This window comes from Lepeophtheirus salmonis, chromosome 1, assembly GCF_016086655.4.
Source record: "Lepeophtheirus salmonis chromosome 1, UVic_Lsal_1.4, whole genome shotgun sequence".
Taxonomy (NCBI): domain Eukaryota; kingdom Metazoa; phylum Arthropoda; class Copepoda; order Siphonostomatoida; family Caligidae; genus Lepeophtheirus; species Lepeophtheirus salmonis.
Genome location: NC_052131.2, coordinates 28,999,480 through 29,020,288, shown reverse-complemented (window position 1 = coordinate 29,020,288; position 20,809 = coordinate 28,999,480). Strand labels below are relative to the sequence as shown.

Here is a 20,809-nt window from a genome sequence, read left to right as displayed (position 1 = left end):
AAATGGCAATCAACCCAAAATATCTAAGCAAATGAGTTAGTTCAATCTACTTTTTATTGCTCCTTTATTATACATTATCAATTGTGTAAAACAGAAGTGCATATATCTATGCCAAATCTATAGTTAACAATGAAAGTAGTGAGCTTAAATTTGTTGTTAAGTTGGAGTCTTGTTGGACTCAAATTAGAACTGAGGACCGATATTGGAGTAATTCCTCCCGCTTTTTTCCTTGCAAAATACGGAGTGGGATTTGTGTTTATGTCCTTCCTCTCATAATTCTTAAAGCTGATCTTAAAAAACTTCATGACAGCTAAGCTGCTACCTGCTCAGATATTCTTCAAATTAAAAGTGTTAAAATTGTCATGTTCTGGTTGTATATAATTTTACATCCTAGTATGGTATATATTATGCAACATAGTAGTAGTCAATCTTTTACCTGATTACGGTTCTGTCGGTTCCGGGCTGGTTTTTTTCTTTTTTGCATTTCAAGGGTTAACACTCAGTCTCCCTTCTAATAATAATTACATAGGGTAATTCATTGTTTCAGCATTAGTAATCAGTAAAGATGTAACTGTAATTCAGATCCTATTTTTTCAGGTTCCGAACTTTAGGGTAAAATGTTCATAAAATTCGAGGCAAGTATCCATCCAATTTTTGTTTCGGATCTGGATCCAAAATTTGTGTAACCAATATTACTTGAATATTCACGTTTAAAGATCCCGCCCCACCCAGATCCGAGCAAATGTAGATCCGTCCTGATTTTATTCGTGGGTACTCATCAAATTTTCCCTTTCGTCAGTGGAGGTTGCAAGTGAATAAAAAAGCTTGCCATGATTTGACATTTTATTTGAAGAATTGGATATAGATAAATAAAAGGAATAAATTGCTCTTTATTAAAAAAGTAATTTCAGGATATGAACACATATTATTATTATGACTATGAACATAAAGTGAATAAGGACACGAATATTAATTACAACATAAAATAAATGGTAAAATAATTAATAATTTGTTTCTATTTTATTCAGATAATAAATATATGTAATATGTTGTAAGAGACTTCATAAAAAAGATATTTAGAGAGTATGCAGATAAAAATTCATCATCGGAAAAAAGAGACTAAAAAAAAGTAGGAGATGATTTCTTCATTTAATAAACGAAAAATTATTATTAAAAAGATGCAACTTTCTATGTTTTCATTGATCTTTAAATAACATTTTTATCAAATGTCATTTTAGATGTAACATCATGCTCGGGACCTCTTGCATCCACGACGCTGCAGAATTCTTCAAAAGAAATTTTTCCGTCATTGTCTTTATCCAAATATATAATGGTTTTATCCACGATTTGTTGAAGCTGTTGATCCGTTAAGTTCTTTCCAGTCATCATTTTCAAAACTTGAAAAAGCTCATTGTTGGAAATGTAACCGTCACGATCCATATCATATATACGAAATATGAATTCAAGTTTTGATTTGCGATCATAGTCGCGTATTGCAAATTGTGCCAGGCCCATTACAAATTCTGGAAAAAAAAAATGGAAACACATGAAGAAAATCATTAAAAATGTTACTTGAAACAACCAAAAACCAAGACTCAATATATATAACCACCCAAAATAAATATAATTAATAAATTAATTAACAAAAAACAATGCTGATTACACACAAGAATAAACGTATTGTATCTACCAGGGAGTGAATGAATCTTGTACCATCTCTTTAATTGTATTTTTGAGAAGTGTAAAGAGTTTCATCATTAAGTTGCACACATTAAGATAAGCTGTTTTTCATATTTTTCAAACGAGATATTGCAAACAAATATGCACTTATGGAGATAGATTGAAAAAATGTTGAAGATTGTAATTTTTATTCGCTCATGCCATGACACCTAAGACATCGTTAAGCAGCTCGGGGCCAACCACGAGACATCTAACGCGTTCGTAAGGTCATGGAAAATACCCTCAAGGATCGTACTCAAAGCGGTAAGCCAGTCAAACTAATCCCCGAAGCTGTCAAATACTCTTGAGGCCAACTTGATCATGTGTTTGGCCGAATTTGCAAAAAAAAAGTCATTAGATCGGTCTAACATGTAAAGGTGGTTAGGCTGCTGGGAAGAAGTAAAATAGGTTTAAGAAAAGCCATTTCTACTAAAAAGTATCAACAATTCAGATTTCATTTCTTGTTTTTCGAACTCAGGTTCTCCGTGAATAAGGAGTGGAAGAATATGAGTCACAGCTACACCTCACATGTAAACACGGTCTTCTGTCCCAACTTGGGAGGTCTTCATTACCACCAATGGTGGCCAAGTTCATAAATTATGTTCCTGTTCGAACAAATCTATATTTGATGCTTACCATGTCTGAGTTCATCTTACCTCATTCAGATTAAAATGAAGTACAGCATACAAGGTGGTACAAGATTTTTCACTATTTTTGTATCTCATTATTTTAACAATGATGAGTTATTCAACTTGTTCCAAACATTTTAACATGCTATGATAAGTAGTATTTTTAAGTATTGATGTTGTGTAATATACTAGTAGTCTACTCACTTCATTTATTTCTCTCTTATATTCCTTATTATACTCTCAAGTGAATCGATATTTACATAACATTTCATCTTAGTATTTAACATGTTAATTGCACAACACTAATTTACAGTGGTACCTCAATACTCGTACAACTTCCAATCCAGTAAAATTTGACAAAAAACAAATTCAAGTCCAAATGGCATCTTAAAGTCAAAGTCAACCTCGCTTAACATTTTATCTTCATTTAATCATGGGTAAAGATGTTAAAAAGAGTTATTCATAAATCGGTTCTTAAGTACAATTGCGGAAAGAATGACATATTATATATAACTGTGTTTACAAAAATCCTGTCATCGTCATTTATATGTTTTTACGTCTTTTCTTATATAAAAAAGTAAATAAAAGGAACCATTTTGAGGCTTACTGTTAATAAATATTTTAGATCATCTTTTCTTTTATGAAATTTAAGAAATACCCATGTTTTTGTTCATCGAAGTGTTGTCTCTTGTTCCTGGTACACATGTAGCCATGTTCTTTTACGAATTATCGTCAATTTCGATCAACAAATTAATCGGATTAACCCTTTTGTGACTCATACTATAAATTTGAATTTAAAACCTTGAATTGATTCAAATGTGTCTATGAAATATATATTGGAGAAAAACTTTTTTTGAAGGGTAAAAGCAATGTCGTGTCGGTCTTTACTTATTCGATCCGTCCAGTCTTAGTGCCTGTTCTATTAGTCCTTTGCGACCGGTCCTTAAGACTGTCGGTCTTTGGAATTGCCAGTACTAGAACTGATCAGAAAAAAAGAAAAAAGAAGAAGAGTGACGTTATCAAGGAAAGAACTTTATAAGTTTGAGAACTGATATGCAAGACTGAACTGGACCTTACAGATACTGAGCTGAAGGGGACTGACACAAGACTAGAAAAAAGTGGTTTTTTTGCGGCTTTTTTTTTTGTAACAACACAGTAAATTATCTGTATATATATAATTAAGGGTGATAATTTTGGTAAGAATAGAAAAGAGTACGAGGAGAAGAGAAGAAATACTTATAGTATCATTGATTAAATAATATACATCTTCTTCTATCAATCAAGAACGTCATCATTCCCGCCTTTATTAATCAATATTAACAGTAAGTATTCAATTTTTTTTTAATCTAACCCTAAAATATGATTCTATTTTAGCTAAACATATCAAGAATTATGATACACAACTCATTAAATGGCAAAAACAAATGCTTAAACGGTCACAACAACGGGGTTAGTAGCTTTGGATGGTTCACAACTAGTTTGTCTGAGACTAGTTTCCTCACTTTAAGACTTGATCATTAAGTTTTCCAATATTACTTAGTCAATAAATATTACTTTTTTATCACTGAAGGCTTAGCTATGGTTGATAGGCTCCAAGAAATGGTGTTCAGAAAACTCATAAAAGGCAAAAACAACTGCTTAAATGCTCACAACAACGGGGGTAGTTGCATCTAATTTTATGATTTTGACATTTACTTTATTATTAATAATTAGTTAGATCACATTGGTAGAGATATATCTATCCTGTGCACAATTGTATATAGCAACTTCCACATGAAGAAGAGGGGTCATTATCTTTTTGATTCAACTCCACGTCTCCCTTGTGTTTTGCAACCTTAATTTACGGCATATTTAACTGGATTACGATGTCAGAACAAGAAAATATTATTTGGATCAATCTATTATTTTAATATTCTGTATATATAATTTATTGTTATTAGTTATATGATTCCAATTGTTTAATTTTGTATATTTAACATAAATTTATGATGGTATATTTTTTAGTATGTAGATTGTATTTAATTAAAGCGTTCTTTTTTAAACCTGGAACTTTAAATATATTTCGAAATACTCTACTTTGTTGTTTCATTAGCTATTCTGAGAATAAGGTTCATAATGAATTACAGTTTCATGGAGTGTGACGTTTTCAAATCTACTGTAACGGATAAAACTTCTATGTCAATTATACGTAGTATATCTTTATTAAACATTTTGCTAATAAATACTTTCGTTATACCCTCAAAAATCCTAATAAAGCAGGCAGATGATAATGACATCAGTATTTTAAAAAATGATACCATATGTATTTTTCCCCCTTCTCATTGCACGCGTTTTTCTCTACAATATTATCAACTTTATATATAATCTGTATATTTGTGTGCGTCCTTTATGGGTGCACACACAGTTGGGCAAAGGAAGTTGAAACCTTGAATGGGTGTCTCTTTGGAACTTGATCAGACTAAGAAGAGGGTTGCAATTTTCAGGGGGTCATATCAAGGTTGCTTATTCTATACCCAAAACCTAAAAATTGTTTTTAGAGTTAGAAATCGAAAAGTTACTGCCATCTCGAACAATGACTATGCAAATTTCTAAATTTATTCAAAATTAAAAAGTTATGAGCAAAATAAGAAATTGGTGAAAATTGAGATTTTGTTTTTTACAGGTGGAAAAATTTACTTCCTATGGAATATTGGATTCGTAAATAAAATTTTGTAGAAACCTCTTATATAAATTTGAAGAATAGAATTTAATATTTAACTAATTTATATGTCATTTTCTGAATAATTTTTCCATTTTTTTCTCTCTTTTTTTACATCAACAGTCAATTTTCAATTTTTAAGAAGAACAAAACATTTTGGACTTTAAATTTTTATTTTGACCAAAAAGATATCATAATTTTAATTTCGAGAGCATTTTATCAAATAGTTTTTCCAATATTTGCAAAATAAACCTATAATTTTTTCTACGACATTTATCTCGATAACTTTTTTGGTTTTGCAACTATAAAAACAATCTTAGGGGGGTTGTCTTTTTCTTTGCAACGCCAATAGATGTTATTTATTACTTTTTTCAAAATTAGTACAATCAGTTTTTTTGCAAAAAAAAATGGCAAATTTCGATTTGGCAATTTTTGACAAAAATAAAAAATGGACTTATAATCTAGACAAAAAAAATTTATCCATATATGTTGGTATATTATTTGAAGTTTAATGCCCTTTTTTTTCAATTAATAATCATCTATATGCTAAATATGCCTATATTATAATGCTCGCCTGCACCGAAGGGGTCTAAACAGGAAGAAGAAATGACATTGACCATTGGCAATGTGATTTCCCGCTCCTTTGCCCGAGTAACTCTTTTGTTAGTATAATTGAAATTGAATTATTGATAATTTTGCTATCAGTTAATATAATTTTTATTAAAATTCAAATGTCACTTGTTGATGAGAAAATTGAGATATTTAGTCAGCTGCTATGAATTGTTTTATATATATATTTATACTTTACAATAAGCGAAGTTGGTAAAGTTAGGGCCCTGAAGTCGTTTGTGAGTGAATATATAAGATTCTGATCTATAATTTACTAGTAAATCTTATTATATCTTTATCTGCTAAAATGCAATGGCAGTTAATAATTCAACATCTAAAAGATGTAGTAATTTATTCTTCAAAAAATATTATTCAGTCAATCTTTCATAGTTTTTAACTCAAATCAGATTCTCTAATGTTGTATCCGTCCACCGTTAAGGAGCCAATTCCTACATCCACATTCAAATCCTATTACTGCATTTTTCCCGGTCTCACCTATGTACCGGGTTTTTCAAAAGTCTTTGCCCTGATTTTAATACGTTTTTTATAAAGCTTATGGTAAATCAATTGCAAAGTTCCGAACATTTTCCAGTATATCAGCTGCCGAATTGTATGTATTTTTTATGCAAAAACAAGTAATTCAATATCATGAGATAGAAATGAATTGAAGTAACAACTTTACTTCGCGCTGGCCATCACATTTCTGAGGTTATCAAGGTCACCAATGTATACAGGAAGATGGTGTTTAACCAGACCAGCCAAGTTAAGATTCAAGGGTCTGGAAGCAGCCTTCAGGGCGAATCCAAAGGTGACGACTTTAGCCAAGAGGAAGGTGTCAGTGCCCATGGTGGTGAAAAAGGCTAGTCGTAAGTCTATTAGGCATGTGGAAATGCCTCTTTTAACTCAAAAACTGGAAGAAGTCCGTCTGGAGCGTTATAGGCACATTCTGAAGAGCATGAAACACAATGGTGAACGAATTATCATCATCTCCAATAGGAATACCTTCACTATCGATCCAGTGATCAATAACCAGAATAATAAGATATATTTCTTTCAACAAGGCTGACTATGACCTCAGGAAGATCTCGACTCCAAGTACCCTGCATCCGTAATGATGTTAGGAGTCGTGGCATCAACAATTTTCAGTGATAACATGTCGTTTTGGCCCATGAACTTCTGCCCCAGAGCCCAGACGTTTACCCTCTAGATTACAGCATCTAGTGACATGTAGAATTCAATGCCTTCATAAATCGTCACAACATATTTATGAACTCAAAGTCGACAAATTATGATTGTCCATATTGAAGAAGTACATCACCAACGTGTGTAAAGCCTTCAAGGGCGATCAGGAGCGTGTTATTGAAGCCAATGGCACTGAAATTGATGAATTTCAATTGAATTATGCTCTATTACAATAAGTAGTTGCAATAATCTTATCAAACTTCAAATATTCAATAAATAAAAAGTGTGTATTTCATTGCAGGTATGTTTTTTATTTATTTTATTTTTTTTAAATTGGTAATCTGAAGAAAGAGATTTATTTTCCTTAGCTGATATTATTATTTAATTTCTTATAAGAGAACTTCCTTTCCTGTTACATTTAAAACCTGATTGAACATTCGTGTGCGCTCATGAAAGAGGGAAAGCGACCTTGAAAATTTATCGCTGAGTTTTAGTTTTATGTCCTTGTTGGACTCCGAGTAGAATTGAGACTTGACATCGGAGTAATTCTTGCCAATGTCCTCGTTAATTTCTTTCTCTGTCCTATTCAAGGGGATCTAATCAAAAGTCATGACAGCTAAGCTACTCTCCTTTAAACATTCTTTAAATTATCAGGGATGATTATCATGAGGATTTTCGTTTATTTTTTTTACATGCTTAAAATTTGAGTTCAATTAATCAATGTTCAGAATACTAATAAGAGTAATGGTAAATGAAAAATCGACAGCCAATATAGGTGTCAGGAAAAAATAGCAGCAGAAAAAATGGAAAGATAAAAAAAAGGAAAAGTGTATCAATGGAAAAAATGGCAAGATTCTTAAAAACTAAATTACTAATATAACTGACTCCTTCCTTGGCTGGGGAATATTTTCCAATATTAATAACAGAGAATTAAATGATTAGCACTCCTTCCATTGGAACCAATGTCGTGTTTGTTTATTTTTCTTTTCTCTTATTATATATTATATTGGTGATAGATATAGATATATCAGTTTAAAAGAATCTCGCCATTCTTCCATTTAGACACTTTTCCTTTCTTTTATCATGCCATGTTTTCCGCTTCCATTTTTTCCTCAAATCCTAATAAAATAATATTGCGTAAATTTGTATGCTAGTGATATGACATCGTGTTGAAGCGTGATGTCTTTTTTTAAACTGCTTTATGTGAACACTTACAATCTACATGTATATCATATACCTAAATAAAAGTAAGTTAAAAAACTAATGATCCTGAAATTATATCTTGGATGTATGTATTTTGACAATATTTTTGTATCTTATTTCACTCATATTTCCCATGTTAACAAAAGTATGTTCATCGATTTCATTCTTTTAGGATTAATAGCTTTGCATTCACAATATGTCGCTAAAGGCAAAATTTGCATGCTTTAAGGAGGATGCTAAAAAAACGTTTAATTTAAAAGATGTAAATTCACTATTTTCTAGAATTTTTAAAATAATCTTCAGCTTAAATATAAAAATGATCAATAGTGAAAAGATAAATGAGACCCAAGGATGGAAGATAAATATCATAACTGTGCAGAACGTTGATTTAATTTATCATGAACTAGCTTTTGTTAAGCTCCTGTAAACAATTATCTCTTATTTAATGAAAAATGGATCTACAATTGGGGAGAATTGGCCGACTGCCAGTCAGTTTATCGATTTGGAGAGGGAAAGGTTGAGATATTCAATAAGGATTACTTTATGTATTAGTTAAAACTATTTAAATGTAAAAACTTCATCTAAATGACATCTATAACCAGAGATGTAAAGGAAGGTTGCTTAAAAGAATTGAGAGGTCATTCCTGTCCTAATGTCAAGAAGAACTCCGTCTTCAGCGATGTCAACAACTCTTGAATGATCTGAAGCACAACAGTTGACACCGTTTACAACAAGCAACATGATCAAGTTGTATGCTTTGACAAGGCTGACAACAGTATCAATACATTCACCAAGACAAAACATCCGGCCTCTGTGATGATGTTGGTGGTTCTGGCATCAACTGGAGAAATAATGCAAACCATTTGGTTAACTTTTGGATACCAGTTGCCCGCGGCCGACTACTTGATGGTGTTGTAGGAAAATATGGTCCCATAGATCACCAAGATCATGAAGAAGTCCAACAAGGCCACGTAGGTATTTCAGCAGGACGGGGCTACGGCCCATACAGGTAATATTGTAAAAGATTGGATGGGTAGCAACATGAACTTCTGGTCCAAGAACCTTTGGCCCCCTCAGAGCCCAGATCTGAATCTACTAGATTATTCAATATGGCGGCAAAATGAGAACAAGGCCTGCAAAGTCTCTCACACGAATATTGATGCCCTAAAGACCTCCGATAACCAGCAGTGGAGGATCATGAAAAAGGATAACGTTGCCAACGTGTGCAAGGGGTTCCGGAAGCGGTTGGAGGCTGTGATTTAAGCTGATGGCGCCCATATTCATAATTAATGTGCATTGTTATAGTAAAAAATATTATAAAATAAAATTTCTATGTAAAACATCATTTTGATCAATAATGATTATTTTAATGACTTCTTAGAGGCAGGTCTCCGTACTTTTTCTATACCCGGTAAATGAATGCATTCTCTACATTTATGTCCTTTCCTCCTCTTTATCTAAGAATGAATGTTATTCCATTATAACCCAGAAGTAAATTTGTATTATTTTATCAACTAGTTTCAACTTTTCAATTGTTCCAAAATACCAACCTGGTTTAAGAGGCCACCTGCAGGTAGCAGTAACTTTTACAATTCTCCATACTGGTTTGACTGCATAATCAAACAATAGTAAAACTGATTTACATAATTTATGTTAAATTTTGGTACTTGTAAATTTGAACAACTTTTGTATAATTGAGCCAAAATTAAAAAGTAATTGTCCAGGTGTTGTCACCTAGTTTGACTGCAAGTTTAAAACGAGGAGAAATTAAAAAAAAACAAAAAACAGAACTGATAAAAAAGTACATATTAAACTCTCATATTAATGGAATTAGACTGCGTTTAATATTTAACAGAGAAATATACTGACATACTACATACATATATACACTATGTAGTATTTAGCAATAATGAAATACTTCAGAGCTCTTGTCACTTATAGGCCTCCCTTCCTATGAATTTATTATAATATATTATTATCCGTAGAACATTTTTTCAAATAATAACAGTTAAAGTTCTATAAATATTCACCACACCCCCCTCTCTCTCTTTCGTTTTCTTTCAAGTTATGGGAAAATCAATTTAATTAATACAGGGTGGAAATTAAAAATGTACACAGTTTACGTATTATTGAATGCTTTAGAAATATTTCGAATAATATACAGAAAATATAAGCTCACTACTCAGTAGTTTTACAAGATCTAATTCTAATTAAACCAATCAGGGGGAAAGACGCATAAACATCTATAGCTGGCAACAAAATACGCTGTATATTTTGTATTATGTTAGTCAAGTGTCATGCTAGAACTTGATAGTGCATAATATTATAACTAAGTAATTCCCTTTCTTCACTACATTTTTTGAATTATCCAGGGCACATCATTTTAAGAACACTCTTTATATTTTGATAACAAAATTCTACCTTTCATAACAATGAGCTGTTTTTTGATTGTTTTGTAAGCTGCTATGTGAGAGGGAGGAAAGAAGTAGAAGCATACTCTAATGTCGATCTTCAATTCTACTCAAAGTTCAACAAGGACTTATAATTCCCCCCAAAAAATTATCATTAATTAGCACACGCACTTAATAGTGCAATATTCTCTCATCAAGGCTGAAAGAATAAGGTCAAGTCTTAATAGCTTTGGAAAATAAAAAACACAATAAAGGAAGCAACTGCAATAAGTATCACACTCGTTTACTCATTACTATAAATGAATGTCTTAAATTTTTGTCGTGTCTTAAATTTGAATACAGTTGGTATACAGGGTTAATCTCTATTTAATAGTGGGAAAGGAGAACGTCCGACAAAAACTATTTATTTATTTTTTTTTACCATGGGGAGTAATTTTTTTTAAATAAACATGTTTCCCCTTATTTTTAGGACCAAGAATGATATGAACTGAACGAAAAATAATTTGAATGTTCAACAAATTAATGTTCAGAACAATATCTGATATACATAAAATATTATATTTTCTTTCGTCAACTTACAATTTTTCTGCTTATTTCTCCCATATCAGTATGTTCTAAGCCTTGTCGATTGGTTAAATTCGAATTTACTCTTGTTGCTTATATGTGAACGGTTCTCAAATTAAATAATAATTCCATAGTTGGGAGGAATTGACTACCAACTGATTTTGGGCCTTTCATTTTAGGAGGAAATGTTGTGATATACAATAAATATAACGACGTGAAGGAGTCGATGTATGAAGATAAGTTTTTGATATTAAGGGGGACATCATAGCAAGGGAGTGAGGTTATCAAAAATTTGGAAAAAGTCCATTGCATTTCTATTATTTAATTTTGATCTTAAAGTGAGAAGATTGAGCATTCTTGAGGAGGACAAATACATTGTGTAACTGACCAAATATGTTCTATTTAAAGAAATATTTTTCTTTTATTAATTAATTACCTCCACCAACGAAGTTGATAGGAAGTTATATTTTCTCCTCGGTTTTTTTGTAACTAGGATTACCGAAAAAGTTACAAACCGATTTTGATAAAGTTTGTAAGAAAATTATATACATTAACAGTAAGAGGCCATTCAATTTTGAGAGTTCAAGGTCACCATTAAAAAACACATTATCGACCACAACTTCGGAACAAATTGAGCTACATAAATAAAAATAGTGCCATTTTGTAGGTACAATAAAGACAATAAATATCTATTTTAACAAAAACGGACATGGTGAAGGTCTCACAAAATGTAAAAAGTTTAAAACAACTTTTGACAAATAGCATACAACAGAAAAGAAACAAAAATTTTAGGGCTAATAATTTTAGGTGGAGGTTTGACCTCTACCAAGGGCCCATTCTAGTTAATAATTTATCAGTGCATTGAAGTGTAATGAAGGAATGTTTGATGATTATATTGATCAAAATATTAAGGATTGAGACCATGAAATTACGTCTCTATGATTGTTAGAAAAAAAAAAAAAAAAAAAAAAAACCAGGTGGAATTGAGTCTTTAATATACATGACATACCTAATACATCATAAAATGATGCATTTCTACATATTTTTAAGATATTAATCCCTTTTAAGAATAAACTATTATGAAAAGAAAAAAAATACTTTCAACACATACATATGATGGTACTTCGATAGCAGTACAGGTAAATATGAATGATACAAATAAACTTTTTTTGTGACAAATGATATTAAGTCTATAAAACAATGAGCCTCGAAATTTGTAGGTTTGTATATTTTATATGAAAACTAATAAACGTCAGTTTTTTGGCTCTAGTGGAGCTACAGATGTTATATTTTTGGATAGTACATATCAAAATTTTACCTTGATAATTGAAAAGTGGACTGTATTTTTTTTGCATTGCGTATCGAGACGAATGGTGAAGAAAAAAAACCTGTTTCTCCTATTCGGTCCACATAGCAAATAAAAAAAACTATTATGAAATTAAATATAAATTTAACCGTCATAGTGCTATTAGTCGTCATAGAAATCAAAACATGGAGAATTCCACGTCACGTGTACACAGACTAATGATACTACATCACATAATTCAGTGAATTTTCGTTTATAATTTAATTTTTTATTAAAAAGAATATATTTAAGAAGTTTTATCTTTTTGTTTGAACACTAGGGCTCAATTGATTTCACTTAGAACTTGAACACTTAACTTAAGTCAATTTTGTTCAATTTTTATTTACGTGTTCAAAAAACATAAAACCATCGATGGAATAAATAACCCAACAGTTTAAAACAATTTTTAAAGGTTACATCACCTTGCACTTAAGGATGACAGCTATTTTCAAATTCAGCCATTTTTTCGTATTTTAATTTTGGTGACTTTTTTTTACTTATATACGAAAAAAATCAAATCAAATCTCGATGGTAACAAAATTAATGAACAAAAATGTAAGTCACAACTTTTAACATAAATTTATCAACAATTGAATATTTTTGTGGATTGTAAAAACACAAATACTACTTGAACTCTCCAAAATACATAATGAAGGAAGTATCATGGCAATTTAGGTAAGTGTAAAAAATATGACATTTTGGATATGCCTTTATTATGAATAATTAAGAACATAGCTTTCAATAAACTTTCCTATGTCCAATTAAAAAATAATAATGATCAACTGATTAAAATTTTCTATAATATTTACCTACAAAAGTTCAACTTAAATCAAAATTATTTATATTAAATAGTTTGTTATCCAACTCTTTTGAAGAAAAAAAAATCTCACACATATAAGTTTTGAAAAATTTTGCGTACATTCAACTCACCAGCGATGTAAAAATGATCAATAGTAGACCAGGAGTCCCTACCAAAAACATACTTAAAGATAGTTTAATTATAAATAGAAACAAGAAAATAATAACGTAATTACAAAAAGTTATAACCTTGCAAATTGCTTTTTTAGATTAAACCTCCTTTGAATATTCTGTGGAGACTATGATTAATAAATCAAAATTTTATAAGGATATTTTTCAAATATTTGGTGAGATAGTTTAATTTCATATTTTCTATAGGTCCAAATAAGAAGCAATTTAGCTCAATTAATTATCATATCTATAAAAATTATTTGTATTTATGGAAAGTCACTAGGGTCAACATCTATAATATAATTAATTTGAAATGAAGAAAGATATTTATTACATTAGTTGGTAACGAAATTCTAGTGACTTATAGTTCACATTTACATAAATGGTTTTATCAATTAAAAGTAAATTTCAGCATTAAAGAGTAGAGCATAAACAATAATTAATTAAAAGAAATAAACACAAATTTCTTAAACAGGACAAAAGATACTAAAATTTTGAAAAATCACATCTGGAACATATATTAGCTTTATATGTATAATTATTAGTTTAGATCAATGTTTCAAAACCGGGGCTCCTCGAAAGATCACATAAATCAAATATTTGGTTTAACATATTTAAAATGTTTTAAGAAGATAAAAATGCTATAGAGCATTTTCACGTTATAACAACATTGTTGATGTCAGCCATTTTGGAGGCCTTAATTACCCATTTTAATAACAATTTTAACAGTTTTTCATTGATATTATAGAAAATAGTAAACTATTGAACGTCAAAATGGGATCAACAAGTAAAATAACTTACCATTTATAAAAAGTTTATCCATCTATTGCCTAGTTTTATTATATATCTGACACTAAAATGCATTTAAATATGTTTTATATCGTTATTCAATCTTACTTCCATGTTGTAGAGAAAAATTAACTAATATGATGGAAAACGTAGGATATTTTTGTATAATTAACCTTGTATTTTTCTCTTACTTCATCAATCAGAAATTTTTTTTGTACAAATCTAGCCATTTCTAGTAGATATTATTTTGATTTAATTCAAATATCAGTGTTTATAATTGGTATCAAGTAGTATTCACTACAGATGTTATGTTTTTTTTTAATTCTTAAATCCATTTGATAAAGTTTCATCAAGATTTTGTTCATTTTATGTAGTAAAAATATCACCTTTGAGTCCTTAAAATGGTGTCTCCTCTTACAAGAAATTATTAAACAAAACACTTTATGAGATTGTGTCTTTACAAATGAACCGCCAGCGCCATCAGGCTGGAGGGTACGTACTAAGTTTTATAACTAATATACCTCCATTTTGGTGGTATTGTCTATTCATTGTGACTTCACCTGAGAACGCTCTCTATAAATTCAAGTGAACTAAACGTGAACAGACTAATTAAAATGCACATTTCTATATTTTTGAACAGGTTAAACATATTTTGCATGGCATGACGTCAGGTTATGCTACAGTATCTATTTGAAACTATTTGAATTCCAGATCAAGCACATTTCTCAGTTCCATTATTCCGATTTATTGCTACTGTAATAAAAATTATATAGAATAATCTATGTTCATTCATTCAACACTGTCAATGTTGAGTGATAAACTACTCAAAAATTCCTTCTATTAATAGGAAGTGAAACTTATTTGACATACAATACTGAAATTTATGTTCCACTACGTTGGTGTAGAAGTTAGATAAAATTCATTTCTTATTAAAAGTTTTAAGTGAAATAATTGTATGAAGGGAGATACATAAAGATAGACGCTAATTTTAACATTTCTTGATTAAACTTCAAGGTTATTCATACACAAAATATGTAATGATCACTTTTAGCGAGGAAACTAATTTTACCTTTAAAATCGACTTCTCCACTCAAGTCTGAATCCATAACAGCAACAACGCGTTTAACTAGAGGGTTTTCTTTCAATTCTGGTACAGAAAGAAATTCCCCTACAGAAATAGATCCTGATCGGTCCAAATCGAGTTTTTGAAAACGTTTTTCTAATCGTGAGATTTCTTCTCGAGAGAAACCGTCCACATCTGGCATTGAAGTTCCATTACCCATGTTTGTTGACTTTTGTGAATCGTTGTTAAGTTAATCAATTATAATTTGAAGATTTTTGTTTTTTAAAGATGGAGTTCGCGAACTATAAGTGTTGTCGTGGATTACAGCCTTAAAAATCTTTTTAAGGACTGTTTATACGTGATGAGAATTTCTAAATAGCATATTATTTCTTCAGCACCTGAAATGTATATATATATATGAATAATTATTTGATATAAACATATGTTGCTCATTGATATATGGATGTAAATAAATATTAATCGAATACAACTGTTGAATCATCCACAACTAAGGAGTTAGTTAGTTACAATCATATCAATAATAAATTTTCAGTCTACGTCCAAATGACAAGGATGAATTAATTCAATCTCTGTCCCCCGTGCATCCGACTAATCAAGAAAAAGAAAAAAAGATGCATGTAGTAGATCGATAAGAAATATCGAATTTTCCCTAAACTAATAACCTAGTTAAATACAAATAGAAGCATTTCCAACTCAAAACGGAAAGAAAAAGAGAGGAATCAATTAGAAAAAAGGTTTTTAGTATCAAAATATAATCTATTCTTATATATGTAATTGGCCAACTATTATAAGTTATGAATAAGTTTGTAAATCGTAATAATTTTTGGTATCTTTGTCGATGAAATTGAAACCATAAGCTCATTGGTTTATTAGTAGTTTGTTTGCTGACTCATGATCTCTGCACCATTTTTACGGCTAAGAATGTTTGTAAATTTGCACATGTGTAAATGGCATTATTCTCATTTTTTATTAAATTGACGTTTAAGTTCAAAAATTTTATTCTTTTGCATTTTTAGCATTCAAAATTATCCTAAATAAAGACTTAAGAGAGACAATACATAGAAGTAATAGTGTCATTAAAAGTATATTCAATCATATTCACTTATTCACGTTCCCTCGATCAAAAATACCAAGGGATAGTAGAGCGAAAGGAGAATAAAACTGAAGTTTTCCCTATAAGAATAACCCCCCTAACAATAAAAGATGAGCATATTGCAATAAGATAATTTTATACCTATCAGTAGAGTTATATAAAATATCACCTACCAGTATATAAGAATACAAGAAACCAAAAATTAACATGGTAATCCGGAAAATTTGAATAATGTTTGAAAGGAGAGTAGCTTAGCTGTCAAGGTATTTCATTGGATAAGCTGTAAGTAGCTATAGGACGAAATCATTAGAGCAAAAATCACACTCCATATCAAGCAAGGGCATAGGCAGAAATTACTTCGTTTTCGATCCTCAATTCTAATGCAAGTCCAAAAGGTACTTATAACAAACAATCAGCTTTCCGTCATGAGTTTAAAAAAATGCTTACAATTTACAACCCTAATTTAATTATAACCTTGATTGGATAATCTTTTTTTTTTTTTTTTTTTTTTTTTTGAAGATAGAAAAGAAATACTTCTCTATGAGCAAGGGATGTAGATAATAACGAAATATATGAACTAGTTCAAGAGAACGAACATAGAGTGCTTCAATGAATAAAACAGGGAAACTATGGAAAAAGAGTGACTCACCTTGTGGGTTTTCTTTTATATTTTACACAATTATTATTTATAAGCTATGTATATAAATGCTGTATATAATATGAAGTCCTCTCACTGGTAAAACCGATTTTTGTAAAACTATAAGGACACAAATACAACATACGACAAGGCTCACTCCCCTTACACACAACTGACAAGATCTCTACTCCCTTATTTTTTGTTTAAAAAAAAGGGAAAAAGGAAAGTAAAAAAATAAGGAGAAGACGTCGTCGTAGTCGTCGACGACGACCACCACAGCAAAGGGAAGAACGGACAAGTAATGACTACAACAACTACCACCACCAAAAGAATGAAATAACAAGGGGCAGGTAAGTTTCCGCTCACTCATCCTATCAGTCGTCATTTAACAGTACACACACGCTTGTTTGATATATTTAGTGAGTTCTATTAGTGTGAAGGGATTCAGGGATAACGCTTCATCATTTAGATATTATTTAACAATAGGCTATTACTGAAAAAATGTGCAAAACGTTGAGAAAAATAACAGTTTTATGATAAAAAAAGGAAATATTGATGGCAAACTGTTCCCGACGTTTGAAATTAATCTAACAGTACTAATTATTTATTGACATGTATCAACAGAATGGAAAAATTTCAAAAAATAAAATCTTAAGGAAACTTCATCTAATGGTTTTAAAAGCAAGAACGACTAAATAAACTTACATACACAAAAAATATTGGCTGAAATGGGAGAAAACTTATAGAAAAATCACAATTGTGAGATTAGATAAGGAAAAACAGTTCGTTGAAGGGTTGTTTTTGAAATTATTTCATGAATCGTAGTGGTGATAAATAAATGACTCACGAGAAAGAGTGGACACTCAGTAGAAGAAGAACATGTTTTTTCCTTATCTTTGCAGATTGGCTTAAAATTGTCTGCTGCCATAAGGTATGTTTTAAAGGTATTGAAGCCAATTTATATACTACATTGTGGGCTTAATTTAATTATTTATCATAATTATCCAATATTTATGAATTGCAATATATTTTTCATAATAGTAACGTGTAGTCTAGTGTATTGTAATACTATATCAACTTCGAGTAAAAAGTCTTATCGCCAATGAAAATCTTTAAATTTCCAAAAGATATCCATCGAAGTTAATTGTGGATCAATGCCTTCAAATATGCAAATTGGACTCCCGCCAAATACTCAAGAGTTTGCCAAGTAATATAATCAACTATTTTTTACTATGTAAACATTAAATTTATGAGTTGCTTTATAAGGATGTCACTGGGCTCTATATTCTAATTATGCATACTTAAATTATTCACTTTAGACTCACTATGAAGAATCAATATTTCCATGGAAGTCTCCAGAAGGTCGGTGGTATTTGGTACATAATGCAATTTCTACTTTATTTGAACATTCAATGTCTTCTAAGAAAAAAAAGATTATTGGAAGCCTTAGAAAACTGGTATCATTTTGTCGACAACTTTTATCCTTCAGTTGCACAAGGAACTTCTTGAGGAAGAATGTTCATTTATTTTAAATGGAAGATTTACTCAAGATGCCATGGAAAATTTATTCAGCCTTATTTGATACAACTGCCCAACTCCAACATCATTAGAGGCTCAAAATAATCTTAGAATAATTGTTTTAAGTCAGTTCATGAAAGAAAAGGGATCTTCCAATTATCAATATGATGGCAAATATCTAATCGATTTCTTAGATGATTTAAAAGAAGGAAGAAATATATCAGACGAAGCGAATAATGAATCTTTTCTTCAAGAACTAACTCATCAACCACAAGAAGATACTGTGTTGACTGAAAAACAAAGCGATATTTTATATTATATTGCTGGCTATATTTTAAAGCAAATTAAGACATAACAGTATGTTCGTTCTGACTGTCTTAGTTTTGTTATTGTGGACACTAATGGCTCATATTCAAAACTCGTGGAAGTCTTCGAAAATATATTCATTACAGCCGAGAAGCAATTTTGCAACCTTATTAAAATTCAAAAATTTAATGATTTAAGAGATATAACCAAAATTGGGCAAGATCTAATTGAAAAAGAAACAACAAATATATCCCTACCCGATTGACATAATTTAAGACAAAATAATTCGGAAATTTTGCCAAGTTCGTGTTAAGATGTACACAAAACTTTCTCGAAAGAGACGAACAGAGAATGGAGGAATGAGGAACAATGTTCGGCCTAGTAAAAGTGAAAGAATGCATGAAATTTTGCTACACATGTCTTGATTATTGGCCACATTTAACTATAATCAATTTGTTTAAATGTATTATTTCCTAATAATATTATTTAATTTGATGGTGTAAAATTTACTTAAGTATTTAATAAGTAAATTTGGTTCTTTTTTAACTTAAATTAATTTTTTAATTGAATTCTTTAGTAAAGATAATAAAACAAAATATTAACATTTATTTTAAAAAAATAACCATTTCAAATCATGACAGAATAACAACCATACATCAGTCATTGGAATAGCTATATTTTTCGTTGTTGTTGCTCTCAGAAAGATGAATTCCCGTAATTAAAAAAAATGAATGATAAAATGGAAATATATTTATATAACATTTTTACTGACCTAATGTTATTTTAAAAGTTGAAAATTATCCTCTCTATACCATTAATTACCATAAAAATCATATAATCGGAAGTTGTTGGTGTTAACAAGAGTCTTCATTTAGTAGTACAATTAGTTTTGCTTCTGATTTCTCCTCATTCTCTACAAAATGTACACCCATAAGTATAGGTACTTGATGCTCAATAAAAACAGCGATATTAGAATATAAACAAACTAATAAGTGTAAAAAATGTTTACCACCAATTAGTTCACTGTTACAAGATTTGAATAAATGTAATTCATATCAATCGCTTAGAAGTGTCAGGACATATTATGAAGGGAAGTAAATTGAAAGAAGATTTGACATTTTTTTCTAAAAAAAATTAAAATCAGAAACTGCCTTGCCAAAGAGTTATTTAAAAAATATACACTTTAGTAAATCTTTAGGGTTGAGGCGCTAACATTTACACATTAAGTGAAAGTTGATTGGTTGCGTGTTTCAACTAGCTCTTTTTAATCTGTGAACAATCCCCAACAATTATTGAATAATAGTTAGAATTTTTGGATGAATAATAAATGAAACGACGTGTTTATTAAAAGAGTTCACCAAGAAACTGATATTGCTCTTTTACCTCAAAGCAACCTTTACTTAACCAATTTGAGCATATTGCTTCAATAACGGAGTACTAAGTCATTATCCATTCCCTACAAATTTTGTGGTATTGTTTTATTGCAATTTACATATATGATTTAAGTAATTTGTAATGTCAAAACAAATTAATTTAATAGGTATTGTAATCTCAAAGATAATTTAGACGGAATCATGACAGCTTTAAAAAACAAAAACAAATATGCAATACAATTTGTCAACTAATATGATTTTGAAGAGATCAACGCTCACCACGAAGGGTTCTTTTTACATTCCAAAATATTTAAAATTTAGAATAACTATAATTTTTTAACATAGCTATGTTAGTTATTACATTTTAAAAATGAATATATATTTATTCAAGGTGATATTGTGGTTAATGGGGCTTAATGTAACCAATTGTGGTTATGGAACACCAGTGGGATAAAAACTACATTTGATATGTGTTTTTAATACGTAGAACACAAAAATGACGCTTAAACTTTCAACGGATATAGATGTGGCCTAGAGTAGTTTTTTTTTAATCAAGTTCATAGGGTATAAATACAGTTCAGTCATATTTTGATGTGAATGAACCCCATATATGGCAATCAAAGTTAATAATGACTTCTAAACACATTGCAGTATTTAAAAGATAAATTATTTATTAATTT

The 20,809-nt window shown here is 30.1% G+C and overlaps 2 protein-coding genes and 1 long non-coding RNA gene across 4 annotated transcripts in view; 2 read left to right on the top strand and 1 right to left on the bottom strand.

The window, feature by feature from the left end:
* The window catches only part of LOC121117966 (XK-related protein 6), a 492,224-nt gene that overhangs the window by 282,992 nt on the left and 188,423 nt on the right, over nucleotides 1–20,809 (top strand). The gene's annotated exons all lie outside the window — the stretch shown is intronic.
* LOC121118114 (calcineurin subunit B type 1) lies at nucleotides 871–17,217 on the bottom strand. Of its 2 annotated transcripts, none has more exons than XM_040712662.2 (3): nucleotides 16,945–17,217; nucleotides 15,188–15,579; nucleotides 871–1,523 (listed from the first exon to the last, which is right to left on the bottom strand). In XM_040712662.2, exons 2-3 carry the CDS (start codon nucleotides 15,399–15,401, stop codon nucleotides 1,207–1,209), a joined length of 531 nt encoding a protein of 176 aa, XP_040568596.1. In that variant the 5' UTR covers nucleotides 15,402–15,579; nucleotides 16,945–17,217; the 3' UTR covers nucleotides 871–1,206. The 2 variants fall into 2 exon arrangements, with proteins under 2 accessions (XP_040568596.1, XP_071746656.1); XM_071890555.1 differs by lacking the exon at nucleotides 16,945–17,217 and adding an exon at nucleotides 16,469–16,780.
* On the top strand, nucleotides 17,309–19,389 carry LOC121118124 (uncharacterized). The gene is made up of 3 exons (XR_011781547.1): nucleotides 17,309–17,863; nucleotides 17,974–18,139; nucleotides 18,252–19,389. It is a non-coding gene; the product is annotated as an uncharacterized lncRNA (long non-coding RNA).

Bases quoted from the DNA above. Each gene is read 5' to 3' on its own strand.
- LOC121118114 (XM_040712662.2), bottom strand. From the start codon at position 15,401: ATGGGTAATGGAACTTCAATGCCAGATGTGGACGGTTTCTCTCGAGAA. The intron at 1,524-15,187 runs GTAAAATTAGTT...TTTTTTTTCCAG, and splicing joins TGGAGAAGTCGATTTTAAAG to AATTTGTAATGGGCCTGGCA.